The sequence below is a fragment of the Asterias rubens genome, chromosome 1 (genome assembly GCF_902459465.1).
Source record: "Asterias rubens chromosome 1, eAstRub1.3, whole genome shotgun sequence".
NCBI lineage: Eukaryota > Metazoa > Echinodermata > Asteroidea > Forcipulatida > Asteriidae > Asterias > Asterias rubens.
This window is the reverse complement of record NC_047062.1, coordinates 29,482,159-29,495,979: the sequence shown is the minus strand read 5'-3', so window position 1 is coordinate 29,495,979 and position 13,821 is coordinate 29,482,159. Positions and strand designations below refer to the sequence as shown.

The following is a 13,821-nucleotide window of genomic DNA, read 5'->3' as shown; positions in this document are numbered from 1 at the left end:
AAAATTAGTGTTCTTTAAAAATATCGACTCCAGTAATCGGTTAGTGTTTCAGTTGCTTCTATTATTTGGAAGTCGTTATCATTGTTGAGAGTATACCACTCATCTTATATACCGCCCTCTATTTTAAAACAACTCAAAATGTATAATGTTACTTATTAGGCATTTTACTTGGACAATGGAGGAAGGACTGAACAAGTTTTAAGAAGGAACCCAGCAAGAAAGTTTAAATAAAGAACCTTGTTAAAATTGTATCATGAAAACATTAACACAATAATAATCAATCAATTAAACACCAACTAAACACTAATACGTTGTTTTATTATTTATAAATAAGTGATCAACTCACTCCATTTGACAAGCGAATACAAAATAATCCATCGTTTTTTAAACGTATATGCTACCGCCCTTAATGTTTTAACTTAAAAGTCAATCACAAGAATTTGAAAACGAAAAGAACAGAAAAACAGAGCTGATGGATAATTCTAGAGGGTGTTTCCGAAATAGTGTGCTTTCGATCGAGTAGAATGCTTCGTTATAGCATGGAGGTAGAAGTGGTAGGTCCACTTTGCAATCTCAGTCTTATCAATCAATCATGGTCTAAATGCTTAGGGGGGGGGGGGGGGGGGGGGCTACATGTATGTGTAGGCCCGGACCCACTGAGCAAATAATGACGTAATGAATATTGGACTATGTACCAAATTACATTCATGTAGATGTACATGTATGTGTAGTCACCATCCATGTGTGTAGTCACCATTGGTGCTGGGACGCCGACTATAAAAACAAATCATTAGGACATTGTGTCTTGGGCTTCACGGTGGTCAACTGCAAAGATGGAACAACCCAAAAAAGTAGGTGTATTCTTAGATAAATAACGTTGTAATCTTATACAAATCGTCACCGTTTTTAATGATTTTGAAGGGACGGTCATGTCAAAAATGCATGAAAAGAACAATTTGGAGTATACACATTGTATTTTTATTCCAAACTGAAATCTCAAACCTCAAACCATGGAGGTGGAAATGTCAAAATGTTACATAATCAAAAGGATATCTCTGTCGGACATGTGTGTATAGGCATGGAGGTCTAATTCTACCTCCATGGTGTAGGTGTGCGGTATAGCCACCGCTACAGGCCTGTTTGTATGTTATTGTGATGGAGACGTCACCAGGAGTCAGAATTTCTTTATTTATGTACTATCTCGTTACACCAAAGGAAAGGACTGACAAGATTAGACTATTTTTCCTGCTCAATTCTGTGGATGATATTCGTTGTTTGTGTGGTATCAAAATGATCAAAGGGTAAACAGTAGTTTGTCCTTTATACCTTTGATACCATTGTGTAAATTAAATTATAATAGGTTTTCAAAAAAGAGTGATTGGTTGCTACGGGGTTCAATTCATTTCTTGTTCCTTTTGTTGTTAGTCCTCGGTATAAATGTCAACTATTATACCTGAACATCTGACCTCACACTTCGAGGGTCGTGAAATACCCACCAGATCTGCCGTTGAGCTCATGTCAATAATCACCTTTGACCATGCACACATCATTTCACTTGTCAAGTGGTTAGACTGCATGACTTCAATCACAAGGTTGTGGGTTCGAATCCCCCAGCTAACTGCTGATTTCACAATGACTAGATTAAATATTGTCGTCTAGTTACTGAACCACAATTTCTTGATTTGTGCAATTCATAATCATATGTTTTTTTGAGAGAGATTGGCTGTTGCCAGCTTGGTGTTTATATCCCCTTGTGCGAGTTTGCCGAGTTCCCTTAAGGGGAATATCATCTAAACAAACAAACAAACAAACAAAAAAACAAACAAACAAACAAACAAACAAACAACAAACAAACAAACAAACAAACAAACAAACAAACAAACAAACTTGGCCTTCATGGTTCTGGAGATCACAGTTAACTCATCGTATAATGTATATTTTTGTGTACATTTATAAGCCAACACCTGTGTCTTTATCCTTGTTGATGAGAACAGGGGACCAGTCTAATCATAACAATAAGGCATTTGTTTGTAAAAGCGCCTAATGGGAAAAGCCTCAAAGCGCATAAAGAGATATTCAATGAGAGAAAGATACAAAATTACAAATAAGCAGATTACAAAAAATAGCTTTGAAAAACAAATGAGTTTTCAACAGAGACTTAAAACAGTGTAAAGAACTACATGTAGCCTGGGAATATGCACAGGAAGACTATTCCAAAGAAACCGTGCAGCATGTGTGAAAAAGATCTGTGGCCATAAAAAAAATGGAAAAAGCCCTGGTAGTTGTATGATAGCAGTGACTGTTGAGATGATCGTAAAGTCTGAGTAGGGGAATACTGGTGAACAAGTTCAGATAAATAAGCAGGAGATTGACATGTTTGAGCCTTGAAAGTTCACAGAAGAATTGTTTATAAACTGTACAAAACTTCATTAGGAGCCAATGCAATTGCACTAGTGCTGGTGTATGATGAGAACGAGGCAGATAAAAAACAAGGCGAGCAAGCAGCAGTGTTCTGTACATTACATGTTGAATTTTAAGGAGATCTTTATCAGGGAGTCCATACAGAAGTCTACTATAATAAACACACAAATGACACTGACGTAATAGCAACACTGAGGGCGCACTTGGTATCCCTGTATATTATACCAAAGACATTTTTATATTTCTTCTTTGCAGGGATTGTTGGAGCGTTTGGCTGAGGGGGTTGTGGTGGGTGATGGCAGCTTCATTTTGACAATGGAGAAGAGGGGCTATGCAACTGCTGGTGCATGGACTCCGGAGGCTTGTGTCCTACACCCAGAAGCAGGTAAATTATAGGATGACATCATCAGAAGAGTTGTGTAAAGTTACGACGAAGCTCAATTTTCATGACGTCACGGGATGTTGCTCTGAAAGCATTGTTAACAGTGATATAGATAGATTGCACATGACCCCATTAACCACCATCTTTGATGTAAAGCAATGGAAACGTGTATGCATGTATACGTGCTGCGCACAACTCTCAGCCAATGATAGCCTTTCACGCGTACACGATTCCTCAAAGATGGCAGCTAATGCAAGTCTATTGAGAGTTGTTCTTTGTTCTCCCATTAATTGGACATCTCCATTAGTTTTGGACGCCCTTTCTACGCCAAAACTCAATCGGGTGTTAGAGTCGTCAGTTTGGTACCTTTTGGCGAACTCCCATTGGTTTAACCCATACTTTCCACCCGTGGACCTTCATCCAACTGGGAACCCTATTGTCCACTTGTTATAGGTCCCTGATTTGAATTTGTACACAAAACCATCCACACGCAGTGTTAGTAAATTTTGTATACCACACTCATAGATCCTTTTCATTGATTGGTGGAACTCGCGTCACGCGCCACACTTTATTTTGCAATGTTGTAGGCCTGTATGCCGCGAATCGTAAACTGTAATCAATTTATATAGGTCTGGAGTTTTATATTGATTAATATAGGAGTGCTATATTGATAAATATAGGGTCTTTTGATGCTTAGCAGCGTCAAAATGAAAAATAACCGTTCTCGTCGTTCCGACAAAACAATTGGGTTAGTTCATGTCCCGCCCCCGACAAGGTTGGTGTCTACACTGAGTCAGCCACTATTTAGAAGTTTTTTTAAAGATTTCTCAGAGTTCTGGATGGACAACATTTTGTGTATCATTGTTACGTGTTTCTCGTGAAACAAATGAATCATCAAGGATCCATGTGGGTGTTATAAAACAAATTTTGAATACATTTCGTTTCTGCTTTGTCTCAGAATATAATAGCTCGGTGAATAATCCATTTCACCCGGCCTCGCCTCGCGGAATGGCACATTTCACCTTTTGTTTTCTGCGACAGTGCACTCATGCATCCAATATTTGTATTATTTATATTCCAGACAATTGGTAACTAGTAAATAAATAATGAGCAATGCACTTAAAACAGAATAGCTTATGCAAAGATCGCTATTCAAGGGAAAGGCGGCACTGTACATAAAAAAATAATAAGCACCATTTAAAAAGTTGCTGTGCATGCTGCAAGGGCAAAGCATATTTTTTTTCTCTTGGTTTCAACAAAATTGAGGGGAAGTGGAAAAGATGCGCAATACTGATTGTGTGTTCGTGTAAACAACAGGTTGCATCTTTGAGTCGTGTGTTCCAGGTGAGAACTGTCTTTGTTTGTTTCAGAATTGACTCTTGTCTGGCGGGGCAACAAGGTGAACAATTTAACAGTTGCAAATTCTCGTCGACCTGTTGCTTCATTCTACAATCATGAAGTATACTGCTGTGGTAATTGTCACTTTGATAGTGTTTGTCATGCGGTCTGTTCAGCCGGTCGCACATGCCGTCGGTTACGGCCCTTGCATGGCAGGATGGCAACTGTGGGAACGGTCGTGCTACAAGAGGTTAAACTCTCCCCTTAGCTGTATTAAAGGTTTGAGAAGCTGCCAAGACCTCCAGGCACATCTTGCCACACCTAACTCAAAAGAGGAACACGATTTCCTTTTCGACTTGGCAGTGCCTGTGTGGATTGGTTGTAGCCCTACTAGTGACGACAATGAAGGGTATTGGGAGTGCATTGGAGACACCAATGATGTGAAGTATCGCGCCGAATGGCACCATCATAAGAATGCAACGTCTGCAGAAAGATGTGCTGTCGTCAGTGGTATCTATCCCAAATGGTATAAATGGAATTGCGTTAACGTGCTGAAAAATGTGGTGTGTGAACGCCCCCTACCTGTCGCATCTCTCACTTGCTTTATATTGTAAACAATACCTTTTGAGGAGGGGATTTATTAACATGAACATCACACTACCAGGCTCTAGAATTCTGCCAGAGATCTGTCCATAATCACCTTTGACCTTGTATCATTTCACATGGCCTTGATGGTTCTGGAGATTCGCAGTTAAATCAGACGTACATACATATAAAACCATTATACATGCCCTTCTGACACTGGTGAACAACTCGTTCATCTCAAGACGACCACAAGATATTCGACAAGCACCAATTACCGGGATATACGGGTAACATCATCAGGGGGCTCACTTTATATGTACACTTTGCTGCTCTTCACCTGTCTGAGTAGATCCTGATATGTGGAGATTGTGCATAAAAAAATTACATGAACCAGGACCAGAATTACTGTGTGGTGGGGTGGATTGAACTGAACGTTCCATCTGAATACCTTAGATGCAATAGAAGCAGGGGGGGGGGGGGAGGGGAGTAGCGTTACCACAGTTACTGCCTGAATGACTGTGATATGGGTCACTGTGCATTGAACTCACAGCGTTTCTTCTTCATGTGTACCCATTTGGAAGCTGGACTTTGAGAATATAAATTACCAGAGTAATGAAACAGTTTTAATGAAAAAATTTTCAATGTTTTTAAACTTGTTTTTCCATTTACACTCACATAATGTATGTTTACTTTACATTCACATCAGATAATCTTTGGTATTATATAGCACTGCATAGGACTTTTTTTATTAAAAGGGTATTGATTAAGTATTTGGACGTTAAATGAATCCCAAATCACTGTGAATGAAGATGATTTACCAAGCTAGGAGCAAGAGAGACTGTTGAAAGTATGAGAAATGGCTTCGGCTTTGAAATATGAAATAAAATTATGTTTAACACCACTCTATATTGTAAATTTCAAGATTTGTTATTCCCCCTTCCCGTATTCTCTTCGTCTTCTTTCTTTTAAATTCATATTTTAATTTAATGATTGGAAATAAACACAATGTCATCCTGACACCGAGTGAACCCCTTCTCTTAGCGATGAGGTGTACTGGGGTCTTTTACTTGGATTGATAGCTGTCAATATCAACACACCGAACCGACAGCTTTTAGTCACATCCGAAGGACGAAGCAATAATGGTTAAAGTGCTGTTTCTTGTGATGTATGACTGTGTGCTTTTTACTTTTAATTGTATTTGATTTCATTTTTGATTGTCAAGCGCATTGGCATTTTTGGAAAGTGCACTATATAATTCATTCTAATAAATAAAATGAATGCCAAGACCAGGGCCCAGTTAATAGAGCTGCTTAATCAGAGAATATTGCTTTAAAAATGTTCTGATAAGCAGAAATAAGCAGGATACATCAGTCAAAAGTTGTACTTGTAAAATTGTACATGTAGTTCGGCTATAGTAAGCCATAATAATACTGTTGTGCTTTTTTAGCTACTTGTTGTTCTAGAGAAGCTGAATGTCATTGGGCCAGGTCTGGAACCCACACTCTGCTAAGCAGAAACACAAGAATAATGACCCTATCTTATGGTCTGTCATGGCCCAGCGGATAAGAGCACCTGGCTCAAGCTCTGATGTTTCTGTTCAGCAGAGTGTGGGTTAGAGTCCCAGTCATGACGCTTGTGTGTCAAGCAAGACTGTTGCTGTGTTCTTCGGATGAGACGTGAAGCTGTTGGTCCTGTGTGTTGTGAAATGCACATAAGTTCGCCTAGTGTTCCTGGTTTCATTGGCTTGTTATAGACCTTATGCACATGACGTCATTTCAGTAGGGCGCCCTCACCTATATGTCAAAAGGAGGTTGTTCATTGGCCAATCCTGTGTGCCGCGCGTACAAATCTGTGCGTTTCGATTGTTTCGTCACCATTTTTCCACTAAGATGGCCGCTGGATGACGTCAATGCATAAGGTCTATTGCGCAACATTGAAGACCATTACATGATGCTATGTAAAGGAATTGGTCTTATACTTCAAGCTCAACAATACCTTGAGCATCACCAAGTGACGGGTATGTGCCCTATAGAAGCCCTTATTATTATATCCTGATCACAAAACTGAATAGATCTTGGAGCCCTTAAAATAGAATAACAACTATGAATTTATGTATGAAATGTTTGACAGTTAGCCAGCTTCATCGAGAGTTCATACGAAACGGCTCTGACGTGTTGCAGACATTTACCTTCTACTCATCAGATGAGCAACTACAGCATGTGGCCTCAGCCGTATATGACAACGTACCGGCCGAACAAAACAACAATATCAACATGAAGACTCTGGTAAATAATGTTGTTGTTATTTTTGTTGTTGTTGCTGCTGCTGCTGCTGCGGCTGTTGTTGTTGTTGTTGTTGTTGTTGTTGTTGTTGTTGTTGTTGTTCCCAGAGGTGGAAGGAGAGGCAAGACACCTCTACACCAACATGACCTTTTGGTGGGGAGGTAGTGTCAGCGCCGAGGGATTTGGATAAAGAAAGGAAAGTGACAAGGGTCCCTTGCTGCCCAGGATTACCCTCTAAACACTCACTGGCAGAATTGAACCATTTCTGGGTCAGACTAAGCCGGAATCTTATTAAATCAAATAGACCTTATGTGCATTGACATCATCCAGCCGCCATCTTAGAGGTCAAATGGTGACGAAACAATCGAAACGCTCAGATTTGTACGCGCATCGCACAGGAATGGCCAATGAACAACCTCCTTTTGACCTCTAGGTGAGGGCGCCCTGTTGAAATAGCTTTATGTGCATAAGGTCTATTGCATTTAAAATCAGGTTTAGGCAATTTTACCATTTTATGATCCATTTTAACACAGACTCCAAGTCAGCCTGACCCATAAGTGGGCCAGGTTCTATGGGACCAAGAAGTGGGTCTGGTGCCACGGGACCAAAAAGTGGGTCAGGTTCAACGGGATCCAGAAGTGGGCCAGGTTCCACTGGACCTTCACTATTATAGCAATCGAGATAAACCCGAGTTGAATGTGCATAAAACTCGGGCAAAATTATTAACTTTTGTTTGTGTGTGTGGACGGTGTAATTATTAGAGATGAACTTGCATTCGAAGAAGCATTAGGATTTTGTCATGTTTTTGTCAATGTGTTGTCTGTTTTTTTCACAGACTGCTGCAGAAGTCAATGCTGCTGCCATCGACATTGCTCAAGGTGTGGCACAAGAGGGCGGTGCACTAGTTGCTGGCTCGGTGTCTCCTTTATCGGAAATCAGCTTTCATAAAGGCAAAGAACACTCACAGAACGAGTTCAGAAAGCAGATGTCAATGTTCAAAGAGAAGGGTGTGGATTTCCTTCTCGGCGAGGTACGTTGGAAACATTTACGCCTCTCTTAATATTTATGCATGAGGTACGTCACAATGCTGACTCAAAACGAGACGATGGGCCCAGCCACTGCAATTGATGGGGGAAGTGCGCCAATAGCCGCTTTTGGGGTAAGAATTATGACGTCATGCATAAGTATTAAGAGAGGCGTATATCAGAGTCAAAGAGATAATGCAATCCAAGGGAAAAGTCTGTGCAAGTTTCTAGCGTTGCACACGTTAATGTGGGTGAAAAACAAAGTACTTGCTAACCGAATTTCCTAAAAGTGTAACTGGGAACCCAAAGTTCCCACAAACGTATACAAATCCGAGACTTGCATCATTGTATCCGGGAACCGGACAATCCTTAAAATGTTACTTAGTACCCAAGGTTCTCGAAAAGGTGTCTAGGTGTCTGGGTACCCGAAGTTCTCAAATCTAAGACTATCATGAATGTTTATGGGAACCAGAGGCCCCCAAAAATTAACCCAAGGATCTCAAAAATGTACTTGGGTACCAAAGGTTCTCGAATCAAAATTTCTCATTAATGTATCTGGGAACCAGAGGCTCCCAATCAGGTATCTGAGAGCCCTAGATTTAAAAAAATAAATATATGAAACATGACTTTCTTAAGAAAATATATGGGAATTCGAGGTTTGCAAAGAATGTGTCTAGGAACCCAAGGTTCTCAGAATCTATATAAGGGCACAAGGTTTTCAAAAATGTTCAAATACACGTTTCTTGCGGAAACAAAGACGAACATCCCAAAGAAATAATCATATAGTGTTCAACAACTATTTAAGCCATATAGCCCGGTTCCTACTTCCTGCGAATGCGAATGTATTCACATTACAAATTCGCCACGATTCGGAAGGGTTGAGCACATTTTAACTGATACAAAATGTTCGCGCGAATTTGTGACGTCAAACTTCGTTTCGCATTTAAAATTGCAGGAAGTATGAACCAGGCTTCAGACTAATGAAAAAAAAGGTAAAGAGAAAACAAAAAAAGACCAACTGACCCCTTTTTACTTTTGAATACCAACAGTTTTTTAAGAAAGTGGAAGAGGCTGAGTGGGCGATAGAAACCATGGTGGAGATGGGCATTCCAGTAGCATGTACTATGCGTCTACCTCCAAGTGGTGACCACACTGGCGTCTCTGTTCAGGATTGTGCTGTCCGAATGGCTAAAGCAGGTAACTTTATGGAATAGTAATTTTGGTTTTACCCTACAGTACTTTCCCGAGTTCTCTTTACAAAAAAAAGCCCAGGCATATCACTCGGTATACTCATGCGAGAATGCATGCATTGCAATGAATTACAGTACTGCCTTTTGACAAACTTTTTATATGACTTCTAGCTAGTTGTCCTAAATTATCCGTTTGCCTTTTTGCCCCGATGGCCACCCCTACCAGGGGCCCAATTTCATAAATCCTGGAAGCACAACAACTTGCTAAGCACAACTTGCTCACCAGAAACAAAATACCAGCCGAGATTACAAGAAGTTAATTTACATTGTTGTGTCTGGTGCCCAACTCAACTTTTGCTAAGTATTTTTTTCTCAGCAGCTTTATGAAATTGGACCCTGATATCTTTGTTTTTTTGCTAAGATAGCAAGGCAAGCCATACAAATGATTTCTTCATTTGATTTGTTAACGTAGGTGCCAGCCTAGTAGGTGTGAACTGCTTGTATGATCCATCCATCTGCCTCAAATCCATGGCCCTGATGAAGGAAGGCCTGGAGAAGGCGGGACTCCAGACGTATCTCATGGTCCAACCTTTTGGTTACCATTCACAAGATCCAGGCACCGAAGCACATCCAATGGGCTACGAGGCGCTACCACAGTTCCCTTATGGTGAGGCATTTAGATGGTGCTCGAGTCAATTTTTCGCTAGACCTTTATCACGCAGTCACAATAACAGCATGAATGCTAACATTCATTGCGCAAACATGGAACCATACTATTATTGTACAACCTCAGTTTGGTTACAATGATTTGAAATGGAGTAAAATCAAGATGGCTATACCATGATAAAGGTCTATTCAATTCAATGAACTCCGTATATGAATTCCATATACTTAAAATAAGAAAACACAAATTAGGACAAATTTATAGTAGTACAATACAAGCAAATTAAAAATATTATAAGAAGTGGGTCAGGATGATGTGCAAGTAAGCTGAAGCTTGTGAGGAACAGACTACATACATAAATATAGAGGCATGTAGGCCTACCCCAAATAAAGGGAACATTTGCCCATTGGGCGTGCTCGTAATGTGATGAACATTAATGAAGTATGTTCCTCGGATTGAGATAATAACTGTTAACAAGCTTGAGAGTTATATCTCTAATAAAAAAGCAGATGATACACACCTCTTAGTCATGTTGATTATAGTATGCATATTATGTTTTATTATTAGACAGATAACTTTGTGCAATTTGAAATTAATAAGAAAATCTTATTTTCCTGAATAAAGCAAAACAATTAAAAACTGGCCTCAAAAGTCTTTAGAGGTATTCCAAGACCAATGGCAATAGATGAACAGGCGACCCTCTGTTTAACTACATACCTGGTTCGATGTAGCCTTTTGTCGAGACCTTCTTGGCTGGGACAGCTTCGTAGAGCCGCGGTTCAAAGCGACTGGAACCGGAGACAACACACACTAGTGGCGAAGGAGGGCCCTCTTGGCTTTTTTGGTCTCCCATTCCAGTTGCTCTAGACCGGGTCTCTACAAAGCTGTCCCAGCCACGAAGGCCATGACGAAAGGCTAATAGGTTTGATGAGAAGTAAACTGTTTTCTCTTTTTGTCATTTAGCAATGGAGCCTCGTGCTTTAACCCGTATTGATGTTCATCGTTTTGCTAGAGAGGCTTATGAGCTGGGAGTTCGTTACATTGGAGGATGTTGTGGATTTGAGCCACACCATATCAAAGCAATAGCAGAAGAGGTAATGCATCACTGATATCCTACGTGTCAATTGCTTTAAAGCCATTGAACACTTTCGGTAAACAGTATTGTCCAAAGGGCTACACTTCGTGTATCACAACTTATATATAAAATAACAAACCTGTGCAAATTTAGGTTCAATCGGTCATTGGAGTTTTCACAGGTTTGTTATTTTATACATGAGTTGTGATACACGAAGTGTGGGCCTTTGGATAATACTGTTCACCAAAAGTGTCCAATGGCTTTAAGACAAAATACAGGATTGGTTGCTCACACTTCTCTATTCCCTGGTTACAATCTGATTCAGAAGGGCTTGGTTTGGTTAATACTCACAAACCTAGTTGGCCTTTTTGAGGTATGGTGGACACTTTAGGAGTACACCGTATGACTTGGGTGTATACAGACAAATTATTTACTCAAACCTCATAGTGTTGTAGTATTGTGTCTGCCATATCTCAAAAAGGCTTATTGGACTAGTGGCGCATTAGTGTGCCCACTGTCAAAATGGCGTTTTAGGTTACTTTGTTAGTTAAGTCATGGGGAAATGATTTTTTTTCATTTTGATAGATGATCAACTTACGAATAGACTTAGAAATTAAAAGCCTGCTTAATATTATGCTGTCCGATACACATGCATGAATAAAAATGTGTATAAAAACAATTGGGTTTATTTTGGTTTCTTTTTGTCTGGTTGGCAGTTGGCTGAAGAGCGGGGTCGCCATCCACCTAGTGCGGGAGCCCTAGGCTCGTGGAAAAGTCTCGCCCTCTGTGAGGTCAAAACCTATGCGGAAAAGTAAGTGAATCAACCCTGAACACCCGCCCCCCATGAGTTCAGCGCTTCTTGTTCAGTGCTTAGAATCCAGGGCTCAATTTCATAGAGCTGCTAAGCACAGTAAAAACAGGATTACCAACCAAATTTCCATTTGTTGCATATTGCTTGTTACAGGTATTCAGCTGTTGTTTGCTTATCCTGAAAATCACGTGAAAATTTGGTTGGTAATCCTGTTTTTATCAAGGCAACAAAATTCATGCTAAGCAAATTTTTGTGCTTAGCAGCTCTATGAAATCAGGCCCTGTTATTAAGCGCTATATAAATGCATGTTATTATTATCATTTATTTTAAATGCATTTGTGATGTGGATAACAAAATTGTCGATATTAAAATTAAAAAGGCCCAGTCCCTACCCTGTGAATCGTATTGGATGCATTAAATAAATTATCAATGATATGGTTTCCTCCAATTGCGTCCTTGAGCAAGTTGCTTTATACCAAGGGGCATGGGGTAGAGGTGGATTGTGTATGAAAAAGCCTTTATAGCGCCAAACAATCAAGATTACAGGAGTTTTATTGACCCATTGACCACTAATGTAAAACACAATGATACGGTTGTTGTAAAATGCAAAATGTGCTATAAAGAACTAGTTATTATTATTCATTTTATTGTTAATTTGTTTTCCAGGGCCAATTGGGAGTATTGGGACAACTTGACACCAACGGCCGGCCGTTCTATCGAAGCATTCTCAGATCTTGCACCAGCCAGCTTGATTGATTGATCGATTGATTGATTGATTGATTGATTGATTGATTGATAGATTGATTGATTGATTGATGACGAGAAAGTAACTTTCCATCAGAGGTCCAGTTTATTCTGTTTCAAATGCCAGGACGATCAATAAAAGCAATTTTCCAAATGAAATATCACCGGGTTTGAAATCAGGAAAAAGGATAGGAAAAAAAGAGACCTTTAATAGACTAACCCAGAGTGGTTCTTAGCATAATGAATAGAGTATACAGACTTTATGATTTTATAATTGAACAAGATTTCAACAACAGGGTGATTGGGTGAAAAGGTTTAGCATAGCATCTCTGTGGGAAAAACTCCCCAAAACACACACCATTAGAAAGAACGTGAAACATGTCGCGAAACCTAAGATTTTGAGAACAAAACAAGTTACGATTTTAAAAACTTTAATAAAATAGCCTGTACATTCCAAACATTTGTTTTTAAAGATGTGTGTTTACAGTCTTCCCGCAACCGATAGTTGATTATATCGGTCATGTATTCCAGTGTCATAGGGACATCTGTCACCCGGAGATTCAGTGTGGCCCCCCCCCACCCCCTTGTTTGACACTACCATGCACTGAAGAAGGTTGGTTCAAAAGGCGTTTTCAGAAGAAGTTTGTACACAGTTCCCTGTATGGGGGGGGGGGACAGAATCTCTGGGTTCAGAGTATCCTGTAACACGGGGGTCTGAAAATTATGCAAATAATATTTGAAATAATAGTAATTATAAGTCTATACATGTGAAACTTGAGCATATAATTGGTCTCTAGATACTTTTGTAGGAATTATATTTGTTTCTGTTTTTGCCTTTAATAAAAAATAAAGCTGGTGAACTAATAATAATTTCTTTTTTAAGTTACATGAAAATAATCGTAAAGAAAATGCTGTTCCATGAATAATAATAATTAAAAAAAACTCTCTAGTCTGCATCGCGATAGAGATTTAAAGATAAGTATTTAAATAAAAGTAACTTTTATGCATAACTGAATGTTGTAATCTTTTGTTTGATTGTAAACTTTGTGCTGTTAAACTATTTTAATAGTTAGCGAAATTAATTTGCCCAATAAATGTAAAGCAAATTCAGTCATACACCCATTTGAAGCTCATTCCACTTGGGGGCTTCACCTTGAAAACCCCATTAAAAATATAGCAGTTCAACTGTTGGTTATTCTTATATTATAACTTGCGAAGTACTAGCCTTTAAACTCTGTGACTGGGCGCTAGATTCCTTTTTCCCCCGAAATGTTGACATTATCGGTGACTGATTAGGTCAACAT

At 39.5% G+C, this 13,821-nt stretch overlaps 1 protein-coding gene across 2 annotated transcripts; it reads left to right on the top strand.

Moving 5' to 3' along the window:
- Positions 1-652: 652 nt before the first annotated feature.
- Positions 653-13,102, top strand: LOC117291614 (betaine--homocysteine S-methyltransferase 1-like). 2 transcript variants are annotated; one of them, XM_033773434.1, is made up of 9 exons: positions 653-851; positions 2,677-2,806; positions 6,857-7,011; positions 7,844-8,038; positions 9,083-9,230; positions 9,696-9,890; positions 10,851-10,981; positions 11,679-11,773; positions 12,440-13,102. In XM_033773434.1, exons 1-9 carry the CDS (start codon positions 834-836, stop codon positions 12,531-12,533), a joined length of 1,161 nt encoding a protein of 386 aa, XP_033629325.1. In that variant the 5' UTR covers positions 653-833; the 3' UTR covers positions 12,534-13,102. The 2 variants fall into 2 exon arrangements, with proteins under 2 accessions (XP_033629325.1, XP_033629334.1); XM_033773443.1 differs by lacking the exon at positions 653-851 and having other exon boundaries at positions 2,683-2,806; positions 6,861-7,011.
- The last annotated feature ends 719 nt before the right edge of the window (positions 13,103-13,821 follow it).